Genomic DNA, 27,092 nt, shown 5'->3' with positions numbered 1-27,092 from the left:
ATCCAGCGCCCAGCGCAGACAGCACTAGTTATTATAATTATCTTATTATCATTAATATAGGGATGGGACCCAGGGCCTTATCCTATTTTTATTTTGAGAATTCCTCCACTGAACTACCGACGCTGGCCTTCTTTTTATTCTGACACGATATCGGTGATCTTCCTGCCTCAGCCTCCCTCCGGGCTGGGATGACAGGCCTGGGCCAGCGCCCGCCCCGCCCCGCGACACCATTGTTTGGAAGCTGATCCTGGAGCCTCGCATCTCCCCTCCCTCGCGTGGCTGTCGCGCTCCCCGGGGTGGCGACAGCTGGGGTCGCCGGGATTCCCCGCGGGGACCCCCCCCTCCCCGTCCCTGCGCGCGCAGAGCCCCGCCCGCGGCCGCGCCCTCCTCCCCACGGGCAGGGCCTGGCTCCCTCCCTCCCTGCCTCCCAGCGCGTCCTCGTCCGTCTCCTCCCGTCCTGGCCCCGCTGTCCCCGCGGCTCTGCGCTCTCCGGGTCAATACGCCCATTGCACGGACGTGGAAACCGAGGCCGGGGAGTGAAATCACTTTCTCCGGGTGGCTCAGCCTAAGGGGCGGAGGTGCAAGTCCCAGCCCTTAAACTTGTTTTCAAGCAGGTAAGCTAGGGAAAAGGTTTAGGACGCAAATCGGTTTCTAGCCCGCCCGCCCACCGCAGGGTGCCAAGGTCGCTTTCCGATCCCGCTCCTAGCCCGGACCGTAGACTCCTCCGCCGGTCGCAGCCCCGCCCTTGCCCTTGGCTCCCTCTGCGCTCGGGATCGCGGAGCGCCTTTAGCCGACGGTCCCTAGGGCAGGGGGCGGGGCCTTCGGTGGTGCCCTTCCCCTTCCCTTTTATTATTTATTATCATTTAAAGGGGCCGCGACCTGAAAATTTCCGTCCGCTCTCTGCCCCCCCCCCCAGCCTCTCTTAGGTTTCGTTGAGCGTCGTCCGCCCGAGCGCGGGAGATCGGTGCGGGGGGGGCTGGGCTGGGGGGCGTCTGGAGAAAAAGGAGGGGTCCCGCGAGCCCCCTCCCGTGTCCCGGGCCCACCACGCTGAATCACCGGCGAGGTATTTGCATCTGAGAGCGATTCGTCACCCGGTGATTTGTCCGCGGGGCGGTGAGCGCCGGGTGGGGGAGGGGCGGGGCGGGGGGCCGGCCGCGCGCGGGGAGCCTCGTACCAATCCGGGCGGATGGGGGTGTAGACGCGGACGGGGCTCGGCGAGTCGGTGAGTCGGCGCGCCCAGCACGAGCCCGGCGGGTGGCCGGGAGCCTACAGCGCGCACCGGCGCCGGGGGAGGCCGGCGAGGCGGGGCAGACGGGGAGGCCGGGCCCCGGGCATGCGCCCCCCGAGCCGCCGCGCGCGGTAAGGCCGTTTGCAGCGCGCTCGGGCTCCGGGCTGCGCGCTCCGCGCCCTGGAGACCGAAGAGCGGGTGGGGGTGGGGTCTCCAAAGTTAGGTGGAGACGCGGATGGGGAGCCGGGTCTGGGCAGGCGCCTCTGGCCCGTCGCAGTTGGAGGGGTGATCGTCCGTGCCTTAGCCCGGACCCCGGGACCTCCCCGGGTACCCAAGTGCGCCGAGGCGCGCCGGGAGCTTGGGGGGTCGCGGGCACGCGCTCCCCGGACCCGGCGGAAGGAAATGCGCTCTGCGCGCGCGCGCGCGGGGTCTGCGCTCCCGGGGTTTATTTCTTCTTTTTTCCTTTTCCCTTTTTCCCCCCTTTCCCCCCCAAACCGGGACAGGCACTGGCGCGCCCCTAGGTGGGCAGTGCCGGGAGCCCCTCCCAGCCTGGCCCGTTCCCTTCGGAAGTGTCCACCGCGGCTCCCACGGCCGCCCCGCTGCGTTCCCGGGGCCCGGGTTCCCAGGGAGAGCCCCCTCCCCAGCACTGGCACCTCCCCGCACCCCAAGACACAAAAGCGGGCGCAGGAAGCGGGCGGGGGGGGGCAGCGCGCGTGTGTCAACTCCAACGTTCGCGCCGGGCCCGGCGGCGGGTTTGTCAAATATCTTCCGTTTTTAGCCGCTCGGGCCACAGGGGTCCCCCTCCTCCCGTCCCCATGCAAATCGGCCGCTTTCCAAGAAGCCTTTGAAATCCGGACGGGGTTTTTATCATCTGTGGCCGCTGCCGCTGGGGTTTTGGTATTCTCACTTCCTTGGGGGGAGCCCCCTCCCCGCCCCACTTTCTCAGCCCCCTCCCAAGCCCCGCGCGCCGCCCTCCCCTCCCCCCCGTGCTTCCCTGCGTGGAGCAAGGGGGGCCTCTTTCGCCACCCGCGGGCTCCAGCCTTGCACAACTCTTTAAATAACCGTGTTTTGCAAGGCCCGGCCGAGCGGGTGACCTCCCCCACTCCGGCTTGGGGGGGGGCAGGAGGGTGTGGCTCCGGGTCGGTCCCCAACCCCCACCCAGCGGGTCCGGGCGACCACCCTCCACCCGGCGCCCCGCCTGGCGGAGCCTCTCCTCGGGGCTGTCATAAAATCGGGGTGGGGGCGGAGGACAAAGGGCTGGGGAGGAGGAGGAGGGGTCTGCAGGGTGAGCGTGGCCGGCGTCAGGGGGGTGGGCTGGGGGCCGGCGCCGATGGGGGAGCCCAGGCCTGGTCTTGGGGTCAGGAGGTGGTCTGGGGTGCCCACCTGCCCCCCTTCCTCTCCGCCAGCCCCAACGTGGAGGAGCCCGTGGCGAGCCCCTCCCCCACCCGGCGACCCGGAAGGGTCATTAAACCCGGCGGCCCTCGAGGAGGGCAGCGGGAGGAGCGGCTTCCTCAGGCCTCTTCCTCTGCCCCCCACCCTGCACCGCCACCGAGGAGGGGGCGTCGCCTGCAGCGTTTCCGTGAGGGGGGGCTCGGCTCCAAGTTGTCAACGGCGGGGGAGGGGCGGCCGTGCAGAAATGTCCCCTCAGCGTTTCCTGGGTCCAGCGGCGACTGGTGACCATCCCGGAGATGGGGGCGCCCTGGGTGCTGACTTGGCGACCTCTGGAGGACAGAACTCCCCGAGGTCTTCTTTGTGCCTTGGGACCTGTGCCCTTGCTGGACAGACGGTGACACCAGCCAAGTCCCCTTGGGATGTCCCCTGCCTCCTTTTCCCGTGGGGCCACCACCTGGCTCCCCCAGCTGCCTGACACTGGAAGTCTGGGGGCTGAGGAGGCCCCTGGGAGGGAGGCCACCCCGGGGTCCCGCGTGTGTCCAGTGGCCAGGATCCCCGTGGCTGCAGCCTGTCCCCAGCTCCTCCATCCTTCCCCGACCCCTCCGGTCCTGGGTGAACGCTGGGTTCATCTGCCACGTCAGGGTTGGGGGCGGCTTCCTAGACCCTCCTGTCCTCTCCCTCTGCCCACTCTGTCCCCATGCTGGTCCCACCCTGGGCAGAGGTGGGTGGCAATGGCCTGGGGCAGCCTGGGCCCCTGGGAGGGCAGAGCGCAGTAGCATTGCATTGTGGGATATCTGCCCCAGGAGGCCCCAACATAGGGACCACAGACCCCTGCCACCTGCGGAGAGCAGAGCCAGCATGAGGGGCCCTGACCTCACCTGGGCACCCGTTTTCCCCAGTGGCAAATGGGGAGCCCCTTGACCCCCAGGTGGCACCTGCTGTATACTGACCTTTGGGGCCACAGGTCCGCTCCATCCCCTCCCCTTCCGTTGCTGTCATTATCGATGTTTGGCCAGGGGGTAAACTGAGGCCCAGAGGGGCCACAGTGTGGGCCTCGCTGTGTGGTGAGGTGCCCGTTTAGGTAGGGGGTGTCACGGCAGGCCCTCGATCTGACTTTGTCTGTTAATCAGAACAGAGGAGCTGGGCGTGACAGCGCATGCCCGACATCCCAGCTCCCTGGGAGGCCGAGGCAGGAGGATCTCCAAATGCGGGCTGTTCACCCCTGTCTTTAACCTGCAAGAGCTGGGGGTGTAGCTCAGCGCTGAGAGAGACCAGGAAGGAGGGGTCCTGGGGTGCCTGGTTTGGGCTGCCCCAACCTGGGCCTGGGTGGCACTGAGACCTTGGAATTAGAGCCCAGAACCCGGCTGGATTCTGGGGTCCGGAACTGACTGGCTGTAGCCAATCAGAATCTAGGAACACGAGGTCTCCCCGACTTTCCTTATGAAGCAACAGAAACCCCGAGATCGCTGGGTGACCCAGGTGGCAGCAGTGCATTTTCCGGTGGCCCTGAGACCCCTTGAGGCTTGGCGGGGGTGGCCCTGTTACCCAGTCTCACGCCAGTGGGCAGCCAGAGAGGGCCATGGGGACCACACGCCCCTCTGTGTCCGGGGAGGCTACCAGGTGTGCGTCCCGCTGGGCACAGGGGCCAGGGATTCTCCCAAGAGCCTTTGCGATGTGATGTGGGATGCACGGGGCTGGCCGTGGTCTTATTGCCTGTCTGTCTGTCTGTCTGTCTGTCCTCTCTCTCTCTCTGCTCCCCCTCAGGTGCCTGCCAGCCCGTGAATGAGCCGGACCCCAGCCATCACCCCCGGGTCCCCCACGTGCGAAGGGCCCCGGCTGGCCGCCCCGGGCATGTCCTGCCAGCCTTCAGCCTGAGCCGGCGGCCCCCGCCCCCGCCCTCCCCGCCATCCTGCACTGCCCCAGCTCCCCCGAGACCCCCACGCTGCAGTGTGGCCGGGCTCCCTCCCCGCAGGGGCCGCCCCCGCCGCCTGGCCCCGGTGCCCGGGGCGGCGGCCCAGCGCGCAGAGCCATGAAGCTGCAGGCCGTGATGGAGACCCTCCTCCAGCGGCAGCAGAGGGCACACCAGGAGCTGGAGGCACGGCAGCAGCCGCCCCCGCCGCCCGAGACCCCTGCCCCGGGACCCACAGCCCGGATACGGGCCGCCCCCGAGGAAGACAGGGACCCCGACAGCGCCCGCATGCAGCGGGCACAGATGGCCGCATTGGCTGCCATGCGGGCTGCCGCTGCTGGCCTTGGACACCCGCCCAGCCCTGGTGCTGGCTCTGTGGAGGGTCCTCCCGGTTCAGAGGACGAGGACATGGACCAGGAAGGAGCTCCTGGCTCGCCTGGCCGAGGCAAGGAGGGGCTGGGGCATTTGGAAGGAGACAGACCCTTCGAGGACATGGGCTCTGATGAGGACATGTGAGTTGGGCCAGTGGGGTGGCAGAGAAAATCCTCGTGGCTCCTTGGAGGGGGGAACGGGCTTTAGATGGGCGGTGCACAAAGTTCTGTGAGTTTGAGGCGTGTGGAAGATGAGACAGTGCAAAGGTCCTGGGGCAGGAACTGCCTGATGGTTAGGGGTGCAGAACAGGCCTGGGGAAGGGTAGGAGCTGGGATCTGGGCCCAGGAATAGGTCACCTTGTCCTGGGGTGTTGGCAGCAGAATGAATGTCCTTGATAACTCCAGTGCTTAGGGGCCCCGAAGCCTGAGCATGTGGGAGCTTGCTGTCCCCACTTTTGGAAGGGGAAACTGAGGCCGGGATAGACACACCCCTTTCCGAGGTACTGGGACAAGCCAACGCCCTGTCCCCTGACTAGTCTGTGCCCTGTGTCCACTCTAGGAAACAAAAGTGGGAGGAGGAAGAGGAGCTCGAGGAGGATATGGGGGACGAGGAAGAGGAGGAAGAGGAGGAGGAAGAGGACTTCGAGGAGGAGGAAGAGGAGGAGGAGGAAGAGGGGCTGGGCCCCCCGGGCCCCCCAGGCCTGGGCTCTGCGGGCCTCTTCCCCCGCAAGGCCCCACCGGCCCAGGTCTTCCGTGGCGATGGCGTCCCCAGGGCACTCGGAGGTCCTGAGCGGCCGGGACCTGGCCCTCCACAGCCCAGCGGGGCCTCCCACGTCACCTCCCAGCTGCAGCCGCCGGACCACGGGGACTGGACCTACGAGGAGCAGTTCAAGCAGGTGGGTCTGACGACGTCGCCGGGACCGGAGGTCCTCCAGTTGTCCCCATCACCCTGTATCGCGCTGACCCCAGCCCATAGGTTTTGGGGGAGCCACACTGAGGCTTCCGCGAGAGGCTGGGACGGACCAGGGCATAAAGGCTTGGAGGCAGGACGCCTCGTGGGGTGACATTGTCCCCCAGGGTGGGTGGAGGTCTCTGAGAGGACTGGCCGAGGAACCAGGTCCCGTGCTGTGAGTCGGTTTCCCCAAACCTGGTGGGTGCCAGGCGCAGGGGTGCACGCTTGTCATCCTAGCTGTCTGGGAGGCTGAGGCAGGAGGATCCCTAATTCAAGTCCGCATTGAGATGATCTGTGTGGCTGCTGTGGGAGGCTGGACAGTTGGTGGCCGCTTGGATACAACTTCAGAAGAGCCAGGCACATGGGGCTGGGATGAGGAGCTGAGGGTGGGCAAGGCCGGCAAGGTGGGGGGGTCTCAGGGTCACCCCCAGAAGCTTCCTGGGCCGCTGCGGGTCTCGGAGGAAGCAGGGGCGGCCCTGGCCCTTCCCCGCAGGCGGCCGGGCTGGAGGAAGTGGCCGGACGGCGGAGGGGCCTTTGAAGTCCGGCACACAGATGGGAAGCAGATGTGGCCGAGCTTGCGTTCAGCCCCCGGCCAGCTGGGCCTGGCCTGGCCTCCCGGAGCTGCCAGTGGGAGCCAGGGGTGAGGAGACGACTCCAGCGACCCGTGATAGCTACGAGGGACCGGCTTGGGGGTCCCAGGGCCCCCCAGGCTCCACCCTCTGAGGGCTGCCGGGTGCTTGCAGGGTGGAGAAGGGCCTTGTGGTTTGTTAGCGATCCAGAGATTTCGGTTTGGAGCCCGACACGGCTGGGAATGTCCGTCCTCCCAGTAGTGTGGGAGGCTGAGGCAGGAGCATCCCGGGGTGACTTCCGAGATCCTGTCTCTCACAGGGCTGGGAGCGTAGCTTAGGGAGCAGGTTGTGGGTTCAGTTCTTGGTCCTGCAGGAGAGAGGGAGACTTCAGTGTAGGCAGCTATAAACCCAGAGGTAGCTGGAAACCGGACGCATGGTGCCGTAGGGTGTAACCAGTTTCAAAGGCAGGGGACGGTGCTGGGCACAGCACAAGCCGGGCTCGGGCAGGACAGAGAATTTTCAGGAATCAGGCAGGAGAGTTTCCAGGAGTCCCGGGGAGCTGGGTGATGTCACCAGGCTGGATGGGCCTGGCGTCGAGGTGTGAGGCAGGCAGGCGGCCAGCAGACCTGCCTGGACGTCACCGCTCCTGGGCGTGACCAGGCCCCGCCCAGTGCCTGGCCTCAGCTGCTAGCTCTGGCCAGACCTGAGAGGGAGGTCCTGGCTGTCTGGACAGCTCCACCGTGCTCTGCGCCTCAGTTTCCTTGTGTCAGGGGCAGGTCAGTGATGACCAGGAGGTCAGGGATGACATCACATCATTGAGCAGCACGGGGCAGCCTAAGGCCCCTCGGGTTGGAGCGTTTGTAACCCAGCACTGAACTCCGAAAAGGAGCCAGAAACTCCATCACTCTGGGAGGCTGAGGCAGGAGGATGGCTGTGAGTTCCAAGCCAGTCTGGGGTTCACATAGCGAGACCCTTGTCAGGGATGTAGCTCAGTACGGGAGCCCTGGGTTCCATCTCGGTACCCCCCAAAATAAAAAACGGAGACAGGTGTGCCCAGGATGTGACCTGGCAGGGTGACAGTCTGCACCTGATTCCCAGGACGGGCACAGCTTGGCGTGTGCAGAGCCTGGACGCCGCCCCCTGTCTGGTTGGGGACGCAGCCTCGGAGGGCGATTGGCTGCCATGGGCAGACGGGGCGGGCACTGGAGCCCGGGCCCTATGTTCCCTGCCAAGCTGGGGCTGGCACTGCCACCTGCCCAGCTGGCCGGGCATCGGTGCCCAGCAGATGTCAGGGCTGCCGGGCCGTGTTGACTCTGGCGCCGGCCCCGCTGCCCTGCCCGGCACGTGGCAGTCCTGGCTGGCCGCCGCCTGGCTCTGGGTTCTGGCAGGGCCGGGGCTGACGTTTCTATCGTGCAGCTGGGAAGCTCTGTTGTGGGCTGCAGGCCGGGCTCAGCTGCCCGAGCGTCCAGGGCCGTCCAGGGCCCCCCAGGGTGGAGCAGTCCAGCTCGGCCAAGGAGCTCCTGGCTGGTCCGGGGAGGGTGCATCATCAGGATCTTGGCATGGGGCAGGCATCCTGGTAGCTTCCTGTCACCCGAGGGCCACACCCGAGCACCGAGTGGCCATTGTGGGCTTTGAGCTGGTGGCTCCTGAAGCCCAGGTCCTCGGCCACTGTGGGGCTTGGAACCTGGTTTTCAGCAGCTCGGCAGCATGAGGTCTGATTTACACACACGTGCGTTGCGTCTGGGAGTGTGTGACTCGGTGGCTTGCAGGACGTTGGCAGCAGAGATCTCTGCTGGCTTCAGAACGTCCCACTGCCCCAGAAGGAAGCCCCGGCTATCTTGTGAGCAGTCACCCGGCCCTCCCAGCCCGGCACCCCTGTGGTCACTTCCTGTCTCTGGAGTCACCCATCCTGGGCATTTCCGGCCCGTGGAGCCCATGCTGTGTGTCCTCTGTGTCTGACGTCTCTCCCTGAGCACAGTGTCCTCAGGGTCCTGCCATGCTATGGCCGAAGTCACAGCCTCTCCTCTTCCTGGCTGACTAATATTCCAGTGTTCAGATAGGCCATGCTGGACATGTGGGTTTGTGAGCGTACCAGTGTGCAGACCGTGTGGACCTTTGGGTGTCTGACTGTGAGGCTAACTTGTGCTGAACGTGGGGGATTTTCCTGGTTTTTGAGGAGAAGCTTGTGTACACCATGCACACACAGTTATGCGTAGACGGCGCCTTGATAGACACCTGTCATCCTAGCCTTGCGGGAGGCTGAGGCAGGAGGCGCCCAAGTTCTAGCCATGCCTGGGCTCCTTAGTGACTTAGCAAGGCCCTGTCTCAAGATTGTGTCGCTCGGGGCTGGGGATTTAGCTCAGCGGCATAAGCACCTGCCTTGCAAGCAGGCAGTCATGGTACCAGTTCGATCCCTGGTACCGAAAAAATGAAAAAGACAAAAAACAACAACAAAAAAAGATTGTGTTGCTCAGCGCCGCTCGAGAGCAGGAAAAACCGTAGGTGGCCCCGGAGGCTGGAAGGACTACGGGGTGTGGCAGACTGGACCTCAGCTCTGGCCTGGCCCCCTCCCCTCCCCTCCCCTCCCCTCCCCTCCCCTCCCCTCCCCTCCCCCCCAGTTGCTGTGGTCCCTGGTCCCCCCCCCGTCCCATCCCCCCCCCCCCCCCCCCCGTACTGGGGATCGAAGCCACGACCACACGCTTGCAAGGCAGGCGCTTATGCCTCTGAGCTAAATCCCCAGTCCCGGTCCCTGGTTTTTCCCAGCCGGTTGATTGGTGCCCCCTTTGCTTCCCAGCAAACAAGCACTAGGAGCTGCTTGGTTTTGGGGCCACGTGTGGTGGGAGCTGGGGAGCGGATGGGCAGATACTTTCCTCCTTTTGCGCCCCAGGGTCCCCCCAGGCTGGTAGGAGCCAGACCTGTGTGTGCCTCCAAGGGGCCGGAATGGGGCGTAGTAAAAAGGGTTGAGGGGGAGCTGCTAGAGAGGTAAGGGGCATTGGAACTGGGGCTTTGAAGGGTATAGATGAGTTTGCCAGCGCGTTTAGGGCTCATGGGGATGTTTGGCAGGGCGCTATGCACGCTGGGAGGATGGAACAGTCTGTGGTCCAGGCAGGGACAAAGGAGCCAGTGGAGGAGGAGGCTGAGGTTTCCCAGCAGGGCAGAGGGCACCGCCCATAGAGGCCCCGGGTTGGGCAGAGGGTGCTGCCACCGCCGCTGCCGCCACCACCAGATACGTGCAGGACGGGGCATGTGTCCAGAGGGCCCTCGGCTGCCCGGCCGGGCAGGGTGGGGACGGGGCGGGAAGCCCCTCGCTGGGCAGCGCCACCTCATCAAAGCGGCTGTGGTTGCTGGCACCCGGCCAGCCAGGCTGCGGCGGGCACAGGAGGGCGCCCGCCTGCCAGCCCCTGGCACTGTGCCCTGGCCCGTGCCAGCCCCGGGAACCGCACTGACTCAGCCGGAAGAACCTTATCTGGCCCCTGCACCACCGTCTGGCGGCCAGGTCACTGCCGCAGGGTCACCGCCGCCGCCGTAGCCCGGCTGCTCACCCCGGGGCCGCTGCCAAGCGCCCGGCCCTGCCCCACGCCTTCTAATAGCACACACGCTGCCGGCTGGCACAGCGTCCCCGGCTGGGGCGGGGGAAGGGACCTGGCGGGCAGCACTGGGGGCCCTGTGTGTGTAGGGTTCTGTCCTCAGGGACCCATCTGGTGGCGTCCATGTGTCCGTCTGTCATCTGAGGCCTCTGCCGTGTCTCCAGCCACCTCTTGTGTGGCGCAGGAACCTGACACCCTTTATGGGTCCCTGTTTATTATTTCCTTTTCCAGTTGGGACTGGCCCCAGGGCCTTTGCACTGAGCTACATCCCAGACTTTTGTGGGTTTTTTGGAGACATGGTCTTGATACATAGTCCAGGCTGGACTAGAGCTCACTGTGTAGCCCAGGCTAGTCTGAAACCTATGGCAATCCTCCTGCCTCAGCCTCCCGAGTGCTGGGATGACAGGTGTGCACCACCACAGCCAGCTGTCCTGGGCCATGTTTGCATGTGTCTGCATGTGCACCTGCTGTGGTGTCTCCATGCTTGTGTTTGTGCATGCCGTGTTGCATGCCCACCGTGGCCCCCTGAGGTTGCTGAGGGTCCCGTTAACCATTAGCCTTGAGCTTGCCCAGAGCCCCCATCCGGTCACTGCTGCAACTGGGCACAGGTCAGCTGCCCGCACGCGGCCTAGAGCCCGAGTTGCTGATGCAGCCCTGGTGACCACTGAAGTGTGGACAGGATCTCTGTGCAGTCCAGGCTGGCCTTGAGCTCACTGTGTAGCCCAGGCTGGTCTTGAACTCACAACAGTCCTCCTGCCTCAGCCTCCCGAGTGCTGGGATGACAGACCTGAGCCACACCAGGCTTCAAGCCTGGCTCTGAGACCTGAAATTCTCTGCCTGGTCCCTGTTAGGGAGGTACTGCGCGGAACAGCCGCCCTGACCCTTGTCGGGGGCCCAGTGACCCTCACTGCCTGGTTCCCTTTCGGGGCCCTTCTGCCCTCCCTGGCTGGGGTATGGCCAGGTAGCTGGGTGCCCGTGGGGTGGGGGCGGCCCGTCCCTCCTCCGCCGGCCCACTGCACACGGCTGGAGGACAATGGGGGTCACAGGGTTAAACGGTAACTAATCTGGCCATTGAGGCTGAGCCATGGGTCACAGCCTGGCCCCGTGGTTAGGGCCGGGCTGAGGGGGGCAGGGGCCAGGCAGGGAGAGGGCCCAGACTCGGGGACACCGTCCTGCCCTCCTGCCGGACACCTCCATCTGGAGGGCACAGTTTCAGGAGTGGACAGTAACTCTGAAACACAGAGCTCCCTGCAGCCTGGAGTGGGCCCATCTGGAGACGGGGTGTCCACAGGCACCGGGAGCCGTGACAGCGTCCTCCGGGGTGGGGTTTGGATGCGGTGATGGTGCCTCTGGAAACTCAGCCGCGGGAAGCCTAGCTGCCTAGGAGGCCGAGGCGGGAGGGTCCCGAGTTCAAATCCAGCCGGGATGCGAGACCCTGTCTCAAAATGAAAAAACCGAGCACAGGGCTGGGGATGGAGCTCGGCGCGGGACACAGTGGCCAGCTCCTTCTGGGAGGCCTGGACTCCTGCCTAGGCCACGTGGCCGCCTCTTTTCCCTCCTCCTCTCTGTCTGGCTGTGTGCCCCCCTTGTCACCCCATGTCTCCTCCATGGGTAATGCTCGTCGCCCCCCACCCGGTCTCGTGATCCGGAAATCCAGAGACACCTGAAGCTCGGGGGCCGCCTGGTCATTTCAGGAGCGCTATTAATACCGGCCGTGGGTGGGGTGCGAGGGCTGGCGGGGGCCCCGGCCACCGCGGACAGATGTTTCTGCCCTACCCAGAATCACTTCCCCAATTTCCTGGAGCCCGAGGAGATGACAGGAAATGAAACGGCCGCGTGGCCCAAGGCACGGGGAAGCCCCCAAGCTGTCAGGTGCACCCCGAGACCCGTGCCTGACCAGGCTGTGCCCAGAGAGGGCTGAGAAGGCCCCAAGTTTGCACAAGGAACACTGATTAGGCGCCTGCTGAATGCAGGGTTCCCGCTGCAGTCCCCAGCCCCTGCGACCCCTCAGACCACCACCCCAGCCAGCATCTCCCCTGGCACTCCGATACTGCTTTGAGACTGGGGCTCACTGTGCAGTTCGGGCTGGCCCTGGGCTCACTGTGTAGCCCAGGTCGGCCTCACACTCACAGAGACCCTCCTGCCTCAGCCTCCCGAGACCTGGGATCACGGGCGGGCACCACCACGCCAAGCTCTCTCACACCCCAAATTGATGGCTGTTTTCTCCCCAAGGGCTGGGGACCCCTGGGTGGGGAAGTCCAGGTCCTTCATGGACACAACATGCCCCCCCCCCACACACATATACCAGAAGCCCTGTTCCATGCCCGGGTCCCTGCGTGGCCCTTCGGCTGGGTCGCCCTTGCCAGGTCCTCTCCGGGGAGTTTCCGGAACGGGGAAAAAACCCTCAGGCCTGAAATCCCCTGAGTGTCCCGGCCGGATCTTCTGCAAGGGACCTCAGTGTCGGCCCCCTTCGGCTGCGATGGGTAAACTGAGGCCTGCCAGCGTCTCTCTCCCACCTGAGCCCCGTGGCCCCCACGCCACCCTGGATCACTGCCTGGTACTGATTTGGTCCCGGCCTTCTGCTCAGCTCGGGGCTCGTTGACTTTATCTTTTAGGGGTGGGGCACCCCCCAGGACGAGTCCCTGCTTCCCGAGCCAGGGAAGGACTGGACAAGCACATAGGGGAGGGGCATGTCGTTGGCCTTCTCCCCTGCCTCAGTTTCCCCAAGTGTCGAGCGGGCCCCTTGGGGTATGGAGAAGGCTGTTTCTGTCCAAACCAGGCATCGTGGGTGCTCGGGAACTCCAAGGCGCCTAGGCCTCCAGGGACCTGCCCACCCAACGTCCCCATCGGCATCGTCGCTGTGGTCCCCATGCCGAGTCATCTCAGCCACCCCAGGTCTTGGTCCCTGATGATGTGGGCCGGCTGGCGGGCGTCAGGCTGGCCCGGGGTGTGGGCAGGGGCCTGGCTGGGTCCGGGGTGATGGGAGCTGGCCATCTTCCCTCTCCTGGTTGTTTCTGCTTCTCCCAGTGGGCGCCGCCTCCCAGGACAGGGAAGGCTGCTGGGCAGGGCTGTGGAGGGAGGCACCCCCTGGGCCTGGGGACAGCAGGTGCCCTGGAGCTGTGGGGACAGAGACTGAAGTTTGGGACGGGGGACTCTGGAGGGGAGGACCCGAGAGTGCAGAGGCCCTGAGGCCAGGCCGGCGACGAGGCACAAACAGCCGGGAGGCCTCTGTGGCGAGAGTTGAGGACGCCTCCGGTGGAGGGAGGGGGCTGAGGAGGGCCAGGGGCCTGGGGCGGCAGGGCGCGGGCCCTGTCTCTGGGGAGCCGTAGGGAGCCCTGGGGGGTTGCGGAGCAGCCTCCGCCCCAGGACTCCCCTCCCTGCAGCTGGCCGAGAGAAGCGTGGCTATCAGATCCCCGGCCGCTCCTCCAGGCTCTCACAGGGGAGGAGGCGGGGAGGGCAGGAGACAGAAAACAGCCTCGGTGGTGAATTCGGGCTAGAGAAATGGTGAGTCATTTCTTAGCCAGAACCCAAAGGTTATGAAAATGGCTTGGATCCACCTGGACGCGCACGGTAGCACGATTCTCCATGGCCTGGGGGTAGAAATAGCCTCAGTGTCCAGTGAGGGGGGAGTAGATAAAGCAACAGTGTCCACCCACATGGTGGAATATTACTCAGCCAGGAAAAGGGACGGGGCCTCGACACTCACCGCGCTGTGCGGGGACCTGGAAGGCGCCATGAGCAGTAAGAGACGCCGTGCACAGGAGGGCAGGCAGTGTGGACAGGAGCCGCCCAGCTGGCGCAGCCAGGCACAGGAAGGGGACCTGTGGGCATTGAGGCTGGAGAGGGGACGGGTAAGTGCTCGGCACCGTGGGGCGTTCTGGCCTCCACTGAGGTGGTAGTGTGGCCCCGCCTGACTGCGTGGTCCCTGAATTTCATGCTGCTGTTTTTTAGCAGCTGAGAATTAAAATAAAAAAGCCAGGACACCTCAGGTGACCAGGTCCCTGAGCTTGGTGAGGCCAACCAGACCTGGGAGACCTGGATTCCCTGGCGCTGGGTGGGGCACAGAGGGGCGCTGGCCGGGAGGCGGTGGAGGTCCTCATGCTCCCCGTGCTCCTCCTCCATCTCCTCCTCCTCCTCCATCTCCTCCTCTTCATCTCCTCCCCCTCCTCCTCCCCCTCCTCCATGTCCTCCTCCTCCTCCTCCTCCTCCTCCATGTCCTCCTCCTCCTCTCTCTCCTCCCTGTCCTTGGTCCCCAAGCCTGGGACATTAGGGTGGCTTCTTGCTTTTTCCTGGTGGCCCAGGCACCTGCAGTCCAGGTGCCCCCACCACCCGCCCGCGCCTGGTCCCCATCCCGTCCCAGGTGGGGCCCCATGGACTTTGGAGCCAGCCGGACGCAGCAGGGGGCTGAGCAGGCAGGGCAGGGGAGCGGGGGGGACAAAGTTCTCAGGGCCCCACAGACACAGGGGCCGTTGCTTTACAGCGGGGCCCCTCGGCTGGGACATGCCCTGGGCTCCCTCTATGGCGGGAACCTGCCCAGACGCTCAGGTGGGGCCCAGGAGCAGGGAGGTGACTTGGGCAGGCGTCCCAGGGTCCAGCCTGGGATCGGCGGGCCAGCCCGCATCTGCTCCACCACGGCCTTGGCCTGGTCACTGTGTGGTCTTTGTTGTTAATACAGGGCTTTCTGTGTGGCCCAGGCTGGCCTCACACTCACAGAGATCCCCCTGCCTCAGCCTCCCGAGGGCCAGGGTCACAGACACATGTCACCGTGCCTGGCTTAAATGTTTTGTTTTTGAGACTGGCTCTGGTCGTCCGGTGTCCTCAGGGTTCTTTTGCTGACCTGCCCTAAGGGCAGGCGCAGGCCCCAAGCCAGGACTCGGCACTTGGTCCCCGGAGAGCCCTGCTCCGCAGGGCTGCTGACTGTCACAGCTCGGGGTTGTCGGCCTGGCAGTGGCAGCTGCAGCTCCACGGGGAATTTCCAACTGGCCCTCAGGGCCAGCGCCAGGACTAGTGCCAGGGCTGCCAGTCTCCTCCCAGGCCATGTCCGGATGCGGGACACATGGTCTGCTCTAGAAGGACCACGACCTCTCATCCCCAAGCCCCCCGAGCCCCTGGACCTCAGCCCTGTGGACACCCAGAGCCGAGCGCCATGCATCCACCGATAGCCCTGTGCAAGGTGCTGGAAGAAAGCCAGCAGGAGGAGGGACAGGGTGTGGAGGCCCAGGGGCGGTGGGGAGAAAGAAACCTGGGGAGATCTAGGCCGGACCCACATTCCAGGCTGGGGCCACGGACAATGCAAAGGCCCTGGGGTGGGCGTGGGTGTGTTCTGGGGGCTGTCTTTCCTGGGTGGGAATAAGGGGCTTCGAGAGGCCTGGGCGGGAGCCAGGAGAGCGGCGTCCCCTTTTTAGGTGGACTTTTCCTAAGGGGAGGGTGACATGTGTGCCCCAGCCAGCCCTTGCCCCAGCCGTGCTCCGACTCTGCGTCCATATCTTAGATGGAAAGGACGAGGTCCCTGGAAGGGGCCAGGAATCTGGGCCTGCATGGCCGGAGCTGAATTAGGCTGGGCCCTGGTCTAGGCGGGCCAGCACAGTTCTAGACGAGGGGATAATCAGACAGGGGAAGAAAGGCCCTCTTGACCCAAAACAGCCCAGAAACCAGAGGCATCCACCCACAGACCCAGGGACGACGTGGGACACCAGGAGGTCGGGTCTGTGAGGGGAAGGCCGGCTGGTGCGGTGGCCTGCGTCTGCTCTCAGGAGACAGCATTTGTGTGGGGAGGGGGCCTGGACACCGCCGTGGAGGGCCTAGACACTGTCCCCTGAGGCCCCGCCAGCTGGCCAGGTGGGACCCACCTCACAGGGGAGCGGAACGAGGGGCCTGAGCCCCACAAAGCTGGGGCGGCCTTAACTGCAACTTTGCTGCCCACAGCAGTGGCCTTTAAGGCCGCCTGGTCCCCCAGCAGCCAGGGGCCCTGTGGGTGTCCCCTTTATGGCCTTGAATCAACGCACCGGCTTCATGGGGGTCCGGCGGGGCCCAGCAAAAGCCTGTGAGCTCCCTATATGGCCTGGGACTTAGTGCCCTGCGGCCTTCCAGTCATCAGCAGATTGCGATCTCTGCCCTGGCCTCAGTTTCCCCATGTAGGATACTGGTGGTCACAGTTTTTAAGTGTCCAGGATAAAACGTCTCTGTGTGTGTGTGTGCCGACCGTGATGCGGGTGGAAGCCTGGGTCTTTGCTCTGAGCTGTATCCCCAGCACTTTTTAAGCTTTTAATTTTGAGACTCGGTCTCACTAAGTTGCCAGACTGGGCTTGAACTTGAGATCCTCCTGCCTCAGCCTCCTGAGTAGTGAGGGTCATGGGCGTAGCACCACCACGCCTGGCCTGAGGAGGAGCATCTATGAAGTGGTTGCCGGGTGCTTAACTGAATTCCAGACCTGAGACCCACATGGACCCCATACACAGGTGTACGTGGCCCTGGGCTCCCTGGGCTCGGTTCAGGGAAGGGCGTGGAGAGGAGGGGGTGAGGGGCACCCAGGGCCGACACAGGCAGGGGGAGAGCTGGGCAGGGCAGGAAGGACAAGGCCCGGCCGGTCCAGCCCGGTCTACCTGCAGGCCCCGCAGCCCTGGGGCAGCCGAGGGGGAAAGGGGCCTCCCAGGCCGTCATAAATCAGCGCAGGAATGCGGGCCGGCCAGTCTGGCGCTGGCCGGGGTGGGGCACAGACAAAGGCCTGACAGCTGGCCTTCTGCGGGCCTGGACCACCCAGAGCTGAGGTCTGGACGCTGCGTCCTCCTGACCCCAGCACCCTCCCCCGTCTCCATTACACAGACTGGGAAACTGAGGCCCGGGGCGGGGCGCGGAAGGAAGGGCCAGGGAGAAGGGAAGCTCCCAGCATCCGGCCCAAGCTTCTCTGCTCTGGGCACCTAATGACAGATTAGCCCAGCCTAGGCCTAATTGGTGGTTTCAAGGCCCCCCACAGCCCAGCCAGCCACATTCCCTGGAGCTTAATTTGAAGCCTGGTATTTGCTGCGGCCTCTCCCGGGTAAATTGGCCCCCGCCTGCACCGGGCTTTCTAATTATCTCTGCCCGCTGCCCCTTGCCCAGCCTGCCCTGCCTGCCTTCCCGGGCTCAGGGCTCCCCCCACCCCCCAGAGCCCCAGCGGGTGCCCCAGACGGCATTTCCCCCTCTAGACTGAGGTCCGTCCGTCACTTCCGCCCTGACCGGCCCAGCCTGGCACGTAGACAACAGTGCCCGGCACTGGTTGATCTGTGAGCGCTGGGGATGGGACCCAGCGCCTTTCCAGGGAGCTGGTTTCCTAGCCCTTTTCTTTGGTCCTCTTTTTCCCTTTTTTATTTTTATTTTTATTTTGAGGCAGGCCATCACTGAGTTCTCCAATCCAGCTGCAATTCCCATCGTCCTGCCTCAGCCTCCCAGATACTGGGGTTGCAGGCCTGGGCCACCCCACCCTGCTCACGGGCTGGTGTCACACAGCGGGCCGAGGCCTCAGAGGCCAGGGGAGCTGGTCACACACACACACACAACTCAGTTGTAGCCTCCGTGATCTTGCCCTGCCTCAGTTTCCTCATCTGTGAAGCCCGGCCGGCTCTCAGAGCAGAGCCCCGGGGGACGTCCATGGCGGTCCCGATGATTCCGTGAGGTCACACGGGTGCTGCCTCCAAGACCCCCCACTTCCTGGAACCGGGTGTAGCAAAACACGCTTGTCATCCCGGCGCTCCGGGAGGCTGAGGCAGGAGGATCTCAAGTTCGGGCTCACCCTGGACACCTCGGCAACCAGCGAGACGCTTTGCAGATGTCACCGCTAAGTTAGGGATGGAGATGAGATAGCTCTAAGTCTAGCGGACTGGGGTCCTTCAGGGCCAACATTCAGGAACACAGGGCGACAGAGGCAGAGGCCGGGGTGACCCAGTCTCAAACCCAGGGACTCTGGGATGGCGGGGATTGGGCCGGGCCCCTCTGAGAGCTGCGTCCCTGCAGCAGGGTGAGGCCTGGCCCCGGTCCCCTCCCTGGGGTGCAGCCCTCTGACCCCTGCGTGCTCTGCCCTCAGCTCTATGAACTGGACGGGGACCCCAAGAGGAAGGAGTTCCTGGACGACCTGTTCAGCTTCATGCAGAAGCGAGGTGAGGCCTGGGCGGTGTGGGGTACCTGTGGGGGATGTGAGGGTACGGTGGAGGTACGGAGTGGGGGGCCAGGGAAAGGGGGTGGGAAGGGGGGAGGGGTTGCCCTGCCCTGCTGTGGCCTCGGGGAGTCCCTGTTCCTAGGACCCCACGGCAGGACCAGGAGGTGCCCCGTGGCCGAGGCCTGGGATGGAGTGGGGTGACCGGGCCTCGAGGGGAAACCAGCCAAGGGCAGATCTGGCATCAGACCTGGTTGGGGAAACTGAGGCTAGGGATGGGCTGTAGCCTAGGGCCCTGGGGCAGGCAGATTCAGGGTAGCAGGACAGAATCTTGCCTGGGTCCCCCGACTCCTGGCCTGGGCCCCAGCCACCCATGGCCAGTTCTGTCCAGGCCACACCCTCCCAGCTTCTGTAAACACAGCCGCCAGCCCAGCTGCCACCACCGGAAGGGGGGAGGGGCAGGGAGGGGCGGGGGCTCCTGGACCCCACTGCCCAGCGCCCTGGTTAACTCCTCCCATGCCGGGTGGGGAGCAGCTGGGCCCCTGAAGAGGGCCTTCACATTATCCTCCCAGCGCAGCCCTGGCTGGCCCTGTACACCCTTTATCACTCTGTCCACACCTGCCGGAGCCCCCTGACCATCTGTGAGGGGGCCCCAGGTCCCAGCCTGCCCCCCCAAACCCCCAGCTGACCATCTTGCTGGGTCCCCAATGCCCGGCAGGGTGGATGGTTTCCTCAAGGCACAGAAGTCACCACTGAGGGTGGGTGACGTGGGGCTCCTGGCTGCTTCTGTTTAACCTCTGGCCACACAGGATCACTGTGGTCTGCGTCCTGCCCTGTGTACCTCACCAAGCTCAGAGTTCCTGGAGGGTGACAAACAAACTCCTATATATCCCTCAAAACCCCACCTCAGAGTCCCTTTTTTGCCTTCTGCATCCCTGAACATTACACTTCTGTAGTGGGGAGCTTATAGGGCTAAGAATCCATCCAGTCCCCCAGCCTCTACCCTTGAGGACACAATCTGCATCCTACTAGGCCCTTTTCCTTTATTCTAAACAGGGGGAGAAGTTTTGTTTTGTGTTGGACCTTTTTCTTTCTCTTTTTGAGATAGGGTCTCACTGTGCAGTCCAGGCTGGCTTTGAGCTCATTGTGTAGCCCAGGCTGGTCTCTAACTCACAACGATCCTCCTGCCTCAGTCTCCCAAGTGCTGGGATGACAGCCCTGTGCCACCATACCTGGCTTATTTTGTCTTTTTGTTCTGGCTGTATCAGATGCTCCCAGATAGAGGGTAGGGTGGTGAGTTGGCTCTTCACTCTCAGGGTTCCCATCCCCGAGCCTCAGTTTCCCCTTGGGCTTGAGCAGCCCTACCTGGGGAGGTGGGTCAGGCTGCCCATGTGGCTGCAGAAGCCAGGCCCTGTGGGGGGGGGGGGAGTCAGGGAGCGAGGGGTCTCCTGAGCTCAGGGTCAGGGCTGGGAGGGGGGCGAGTTCCAGGGCTTCCAGAGGCTGTGGGCAGGGCGCTGGTGGGAGCGGGGTGGGCAGAGGGCGGCCTGGCGGGCGCTGCCTCTGTTTCGGAACCGCTGAGCGCAGGCCTGGGCTGGTGGCCGCTGGTTCACAGAGCCAGCCAGGGAAGGGGCGGCCCCGGGGGAGGAGCTGGGCCCCAGGCAGCTGCTATGGAGCGGCAAAGCCCGAGTGTCCCCTGCCTGTCCCCTCCCTGTCCCCTGCCTGTCCCCAGCACTGTGCTGTCCGTGGGTCCTGTTCACTGGCGTGGAGGCTGAGGCAGTGCTGTCTCCTGGTGCCGTCAGGCGGGGTCTCTCCTGGGTGGGGAGGGGAGCTGCCCCAGGGTGACCTCTGGGGACATCTGCGGCTGCCAAACTGGGGAGCTCCCAGCGCAGGGCGGGTGGGGGCCAGGAACGCCCCAGAGCCCTGGTGCCACCCTCACCGTGCCCTGCCCCGCAGGCACCCCGGTGAACCGCATCCCCATCATGGCGAAGCAGGTGCTCGACCTGTTCATGCTGTACGTGCTGGTGACCGAGAAGGGCGGTCTGGTGGAGGTCATCAACAAGAAGCTGTGGCGGGAAATCACCAAGGGCCTCAACTTGCCCACCTCCATCACCAGTGCCGCCTTCACGCTGCGGACCCAGTGAGTGGCCGGGCACAGGGCTGTGGGCAAGCGATGTGGGGCCTGGGGTGCCGCTGACCACGATTAGGGCTTAAAGACACAGCACCCTCACTCCCAGAGCCATGCACCTGGCCTCCTGGCCTCTGGGAAGCTGAGGCAGGACGATCTCCAGCTCACAGGGTCTCACTGTGCAGTCCAGGCTGGCCTTGAGCTCGTTTTGTAGCCCAGGCTGGTCTTGAACTCGCAACTGTCCTCCTGCCTCAGCCTCCGAGTGCTGGGAGCAACTTAGCGATGCAATGGGAGCCTGTCCTTAGAGGAGCTGGTCGAGGGGACGGGCCAGTGCTGCCCCTGCCACGTGCCTCTTCCCCCCCGCAGGTACATGAAGTACTTGTACCCCTACGAGTGTGAGCGGCGGGGCCTGAGCAGCCCCAACGAGCTGCAGGCGGCCATCGACAGCAACCGGCGGGAAGGCCGGCGCCAGAGCTTTGGCGGCTCCCTGTTCTCCTACTCGCCCGGCGGCGCCCACGGCATGCTGTCCTCACCCAAGCTGCCTGTGCAGTCCCTGGGCCTGGCCGCCAGCACCAACGGCAGCTCCATCACCCCGGCCCCCAAGATCAAAAAAGGTGAGGGGCGTGTGCAGCTCCGGGGCCAATCCCAGCGTGACCGCGGGGTCCGGGGAGTCCTTTGCCCCTCTCCAGGCAGCCTCGGGGATCCCAGCACTTGGGAGGCTGAGGCAGGAGTGTCTCGTAGGCAAGCCCTGCCTGGGTATCCTGGCAACTGAGCAAGACTCTGTCCGTATAAAAAATTGAAAAGGCCCAGGGTTCCATCCCCAGTCCAAAAAATAATAATGATAAAAATGCCGGGTGTGGTGGTGCACCCCTTCCGTCCCTGCGCTTGGGAGGCTGAGGCAGGAGGATCGTTGGCAGTTTGAGGCCAGACTTAGCTACAAAGTGAGCTCAAGGCCAGCCACGAAGTGATCATGTCTCAAAAGACAAAATAATACTAATAGCAATAAACGTAGAAGTGCCAAATACCATGGCGGTACCAGTCCCTGCTACCAAAAAAGATCATTTATTGTTTTTTGGGGAGTTTTTTGGTACCAGGAATTGAACTCACAACCTTGTGCTTGCCAGGCAGGCACTTATGCCACTGAGCTAACTCCCCGGCCCCTAGCCGACTTTTTGAAGACAGGGTTTCACTATGTAGTTCCAGGTTGGCATCAGACTCTCTAGGTAGCCCAGGCCAACCTCCAGTGTGTGGTGATCCTCCTGCCTCAGCCTCCTGGGCGCCGGTAACAGGGTTTTATGGTGGGTGCGCCCATTTTGCAAACCCACCTGCTTCCTTGGAGAGGAAGTGAGTTGCCCAGCAGCAGAGGGGTCCCCTGCACCGTGCCTGGGGTGCAAGGCCGGCCCAGCCCAGCCCGCTTGGGTCCCTTCCTGACCCCCTGTCCTCTGTGTGTCTAGAGGAGGACTCGGCCATTCCCATCACGGTCCCCAGCCGCCTGCCCGTGTCCCTGGCGGGCCACCCCGTGGTGGCGGCCCAGGCAGCTGTGCAGGCGGCAGCAGCCCAGGCAGCGGTGCAGGCGGCGGCCCAGGCGGCCGCCCTGGAGCACATCCGGGAGAAGCTGGAGTCCGGGGAGCCGCCGGAGAAGAAGATGGTGCTGGTCTCAGATGAGCAGCAGCGGCTTCTGCACCGGGCTCTGCAGCAGAACCTGCTGGCCATGACCGCCCAGCTGCCCATGAGCATCCGGATCAACAGCCAAGGTACCAGCCCGCCGCCCTGCGCCTCCCGCCCGAGCCGACCCATGTAAAGAGCACCGGGCAATCAATAAGCCGGCGGCCAGCAGCCGGGAGGCCGGCGCCCCAGGAGTCCTCTAGTGAGAGCACACACGTTAGCACCAACCTGCTGACCTCCCGGTCAGGCGGCTGGGAGGGACGCTGACCCTGCGCTGTGGTTTTCTTCTCCCTGCAGCCTCTGAGAGCCGGCAGGACTCAACCGCCAGCCTCGCGGGCACCAACGGCAGCAACAGCATCAGCATGTCGGTGGAACTCAACGGGATCATGTACACAGGTAGGTGTCCGCGGCCGGGCTGATTCCAGCCTGCAGCCGGCCATCCCAGACAAGAGCAGGCAGCGTCTTCATAGAGTGGGAGGCTGAGGCAGGAGGGTTGCTGAGCATCGGAAGGCAGCCTGGACGACATCACGAGAGCTTGTCTCACAACAAAACAAAGTAAAACAGCGCGGGAGCTGGCCATCAGGATGTACCTGTCATCCCAGCACTCTTGAGAGGCTGAGGCGGGCGGATCACAAGTTGTAGCCCAGGGGCCGGGGATTTAGCTCAGCGGCATAAGCGCCTGCCTTGCAAGCAGGCAGTCGTGAGTTCGATCCCCGATACCGATAAAAAGGAAAAAGACAAAAAAAAAAAAAGCAAGTTGTAGCCCAGCCTGAGCAATTTAGCAACTTAATGAGACCCTGTCTCAAAATAAAAACAAAAAAGCCAAGGAAGGACCTTAGAGTCCTCAGGACAGCAGGAAGCCGCAGTGGCACCAACTGGCCACTGTGTGGCGCTGGGGGCGTGGCGCAGCCTGGTTGCCCAGTGCACCGTGGCTGGGAGGTGGTGGGCATCTTCTTCGGGGTCAGCTCGCGGCTGGACACAGCCAGCGGTCCCCGTGACCAGTCTGTCCTCTGTCCTCCACCAGGGGTCCTGTTTGCTCAGCCGCCGGCCCCCACAGCACCCTCAGCACCCAGCAAAGGTGGTGGTGGCAGCAGCACCAGCAGCAGCAGCTCAGGTGGCCGGGGAGGACCCACGGGGACCAGCTCGGGCAGCCAGGCGGGTGCAGCGGGGCTGGCTGCACCCCCTACATCTTCTACCTCAAATAACTCTTTGCCTTAACTCTGTGGCTCCCCGCCTGCCGGCTGCCACCCCCCAAGCCCCCCACCCCAGGAGCCTGACAGTGCCCGGGTCTGGGGTCCAGGAGGGCACGAGTGACCGGTGGGCAGAGCAGAGCCTCACCACGAAACCACATTGACGCCAAAAAAGGAAAGAGAAAAGAAAAAAGAATATATATATATAAATACAGATATATAAAGCAAATTTAATAAAAACAGGGGGAAAGCAAGGAACACTTGAATTTCTCAGGTTTGGGACATTGAGAGATGAATCGTGAGGAGGAAACCGAGCCACTGGAGCCCCGGAGTCCTCCGTTCCGCTCCCAGGGAAGTGGCCAGGCCGCAATGTCAAAGCCAACCCTGTTTACCTCATACATCCCTGCACTGTGTGTTCGGATTTTCGTCTGTTTTTTGTTCTTTTTGTTTCTGTTTTTCAATTTTCACTTTTTATTTTTATCCGTGACCCACTCATCACACCCAGCTCCTTGTGTTGAATGAAACCCCTGAGCCAAGATCACTGATTTTTCTTTTCTTTTGTTTTTCTTTTTTAATTTCTTGCTGTGGGAAGTTTGGGGTGCTTTTTTTTTCCATTCTCCCCCCCCCTTTTTTTTTAAATAGTGACCCTCAAACTCCCAAAGGGTTTTTAAGAGATTTGGGGGGGTTCTGTTCTGTAAATATTCTATTTTATTCTTGGGGGGTGGGGCTTTAGGAAGAGGATATCCATATATCTATATATCTATATATTTGTGCTCATTCAGGGATTAGGAAAAGCAAAGGAAACACAAACCCAACCCCAGCAATAACCATTTTTAATTTTTCTGACTGGTTTGGGCTCCTGGGGGTGTTCCTGGCGGCCGGTGGGTGGCCCTGGAGCCCAGGGTGCTGGACGCTCAGAGCAGGGATGGGGTGGAAAGAATCCAGGCCGGGGGTCCCGGGCACGGCCCCAGGCTCCTGTCTCAGGGATGATTTGGGGGGGTGAGCCAGGCCCAGCTCAGGGTGAGGATTCAGGGGCCCGGCAACCCGAACCCCGACCCTCCGCTCCCCGCTCTTCTCGCCTTCCGCTTGGGGCTGAGATTTTTGTGCTTCCGCCGTGACAGTCAACAGACAGAGGCCCAGAAAGGACCCTGGGTCCCCCCACCATGCTAAGAAAATGAGGGGCGGCCGTGGTGGGGTCTGGGGGACTTTGAGGCCTCTGTGCCCTTGTCCCTGGGACCCCGCCAGGCTCTGATCACCCTGGACTTGGTGCTAACCAGGCTGCATGTGGCATGGGCTGAGGCTCCCCCAGACCCCCGGCCTGAGAAGGGGGGACCCGCTCTTTCTGTGTTTTGGGGTCCCTGCTGGGCCCCTTTTGTCCATTCTCCCAGGAGGGGTGGTAGGCACTGTGTGTGGGGTGTCTCTCAGCTTTTCCTTCTGGAAGGTTCTGCCTGCCCCCTTTTGGGGGGCTGGTGTCTTAGCACAATCATTCCTGGGTGTGTGTGCCCGGGGTAGGGGGCTCTTGTGCCGGGACTCAATCTTGGCCCCCTCTGCAAGAACCACCTGTAGCTCTGGACACAGCCGGCCACTCCGTCCCCTCTGGACAAGGCGGCTCTCGGGGCCACCTTGGGCAATGTCCACTGTACATTTCTTTCTACCTCAGGTCTGACTTCCGATGCCAAAAATCCGTCCCCCATCTCCTTTCTGTCCCCCCTGCTCAGGCCGTGGGGTGTCCCGGGGTGGCGCATGCAGGCCTGAGCTTCCAGCCTTCGCGAGTGGACTGGATCCCAACTCAGGACAGTGGCCCGGGGCAGCCCCAAGATTGCAGGATGGGGTGTGTGAGGGTTCCTGGGACCCCACAGATCAGAAGCTGGGGTCGCCGGGTGAGGCCCCCCCAGCCTCACCGGGTCCCTGCCATTGCCTGCTGGGGGGGGTGGGAAGGGATGTCTTTTGGGGGAGCAGCACAGGCTCCCCTTATGCAAAGTGGAGTGAGGGTGGGGCCCGGGTCAGGGCCGCAGCACTGTGCAGGTGGGGCCCCCAAACTCAGGGTAGTCAGGGGTTTGCGGGGACCCTTGGACAGGCTGATTCTGAAACCCTTTTTGGGCCCCCTAGGCCGGGCTTGGGGCTCTGGCTGGAGGACGGGGCAGGGGGCGGGGACAGGTCAGCGGGCCAGCGTTTGTAAGAGTCGTGCGTTTGTACAGTTTCATTTTTCCCCCCACTGTATGACTTTTATCCATTTCCTTCCTGTTCTTGTTTTTCCATAACTTTTGATTTTTGCTTTTATTTTGTTCTGCCACCTGTCCCCTCTTTGACAAACACAAACTCATCCTTGACCTGTGACACAGATATTTCAGTCTCTCTGGGGCTTCTCGCATGGTGTGGTGATCACACCGGAACTCAGGTAAAAGAAAAAAAAAAACCTTAAAAAAATCCTAAAAAACAGGAAAACAAATGGTAAAAACTGCTGTCTACCTCTGGCTGGGCCCCCCGGCTCGCCCCGGCCGCGGCGGGGATTTACAACAATGTTCAGGTTTTTTGAAGCTCATTCAGGTATTAAAAAGAAAAAAAATTTAAAAAAAAATTACAAAAAGACCAAAAAAAAAAAAAAAAAGAGGAAAAAAAAGTGTGATTTTGAAATTTAAAAGAACACTGAAAGTTTACATTTTATAATAACGTTATTATGCAAATTGTATTTAAACTTCAGAAATATTTAAAACAACTGTAACCCAGAAAAGCTCGTAAGATTAAAACAAAACACTTCTGACTTTAACAGAAAATGTCTCCAGTGCTGGGTTTTTTTTTTGAGTGTGTGTGTGTGTGTGTGTGTGTGTGTTTTCAGGTTTGTTTTGAGACAGGGTCTCACGTTGTAGCCCAGGCTGGGCTGGAACTCCTGGCGATCCTCCTGCCTCAGCCTCCCGGATGCTGGGGTGTGCCACCACAGCTGGTTTCCTGTGCTGATTCACCTTGGCATCTCCACCCTGCCCAGCATATCAGGAAGGTGGACCAGGCACCCCCAAGGGACACTAGCCCATATCTAGGGACACGTGACTGTCATGACAAGATGGGTGGAAACCAAAAACGCTGCTGAGCACCCTGCAGCACCCACAGAGACAGAGCACCCCAGCCCCGATGTTCCTGGTAATAATCCAGGAGGATACTACCTGGCTCCCTAAAAAGGGTCCCGGCAGGCCAGGTGTGGTGGCTCACGCCTGTCATTCCAACTCTTGGGAGGCTGAGGCAGGAGGATCGCTCTGAGTTCCAGACCAGCCTGGGCTAGAGTGAGCTCAAGGCCAGCCTGAGCTGCAGATACGACCCTGTCTCAGAAAGATAAAACTAGAAAAGCACCCTGCAGCCTCCGGGGTGTGGCCACGGCCCCAGGCCTTTGCACAGGCCAGCAGCCTCTCACCCTCCTGGACTGAAACTGAGCAGATACCTGTGACCCCACCTCTGCCCTCGCCCTGGCCTCAGGATCGGGAGCCGGCAGGAGCTGCCTGTCCCCTGCCTGGTCTGGGGGTGCGGCTTTTCCCACTTGTCACGTTGTGGCCCCAGGGTGGGCCGTGGGCCCTGGCTCCCCAGGTGCAGAGCTGTGAGTGTGCCACCCCCAACCCCAAAAAGCCACAGCACGGGCACCAGGCCCGAGAAGGGGCCAACCTGATCCATGATTTCTGCATTCTGGGGACCGGTGTGGACCAAGGTCACCGTGGCGGGGAGCGGGGCAGCCCCAATTGCAGTCACCTGGTCCACAGGAAGGAGAGGACACCGCCCCTGCCACTGCGGCTGGCTTGTGACCCAGAGCAGGAGGAGAAGGTGACACTTTCCAGCTGAGGCCTCTGGACCCCCAGGGGACAAGGGCTGGTGACAAAGACCCGGATGTGGTAGCGCACACCTGTCAGGCCTGCACTCTGGGAGGCTGAGTCAGGAGGAGCCCCGCCAGGGCAACTTAGCAACTTAGTGACCTGCTCTCAAAACTGAAAAAGAG

General features: G+C 63.0%; 1 protein-coding gene across 6 annotated transcripts; it reads left to right on the top strand.

The window, feature by feature from the left end:
• Positions 1–442: 442 nt before the first annotated feature.
• Positions 443–25,890, top strand: Arid3a (AT-rich interaction domain 3A). Of its 6 annotated transcripts, none has more exons than XM_003460880.5 (9): positions 443–614; positions 4,385–5,041; positions 5,460–5,796; positions 18,068–18,140; positions 20,090–20,273; positions 20,628–20,875; positions 21,716–22,015; positions 22,224–22,322; positions 22,951–25,890. In XM_003460880.5, the coding sequence occupies exons 2-9, from the start codon at positions 4,650–4,652 to the stop codon at positions 23,142–23,144; spliced, it is 1,827 nt and encodes a 608-aa protein (XP_003460928.1). In that variant the 5' UTR covers positions 443–614; positions 4,385–4,649; the 3' UTR covers positions 23,145–25,890. The 6 variants fall into 6 exon arrangements, with proteins under 6 accessions (XP_003460928.1, XP_063085281.1, XP_063085282.1 ...); XM_063229211.1 differs by lacking the exon at positions 443–614 and adding an exon at positions 896–1,063; XM_063229212.1 differs by lacking the exon at positions 443–614 and adding an exon at positions 896–1,113.
• Positions 25,891–27,092: the final 1,202 nt, after the last annotated feature.

Source organism: Cavia porcellus, unplaced genomic scaffold (genome assembly GCF_034190915.1).
Source record: "Cavia porcellus strain 051 isolate PalLab524CR breed Dunkin Hartley unplaced genomic scaffold, mCavPor4.1 scaffold_17, whole genome shotgun sequence".
In the NCBI taxonomy this organism is placed as follows: domain Eukaryota; kingdom Metazoa; phylum Chordata; class Mammalia; order Rodentia; family Caviidae; genus Cavia; species Cavia porcellus.
The sequence above is the reverse complement of the archived record's forward strand: the minus strand, read 5'-3'. Positions and strand labels throughout refer to the sequence as shown.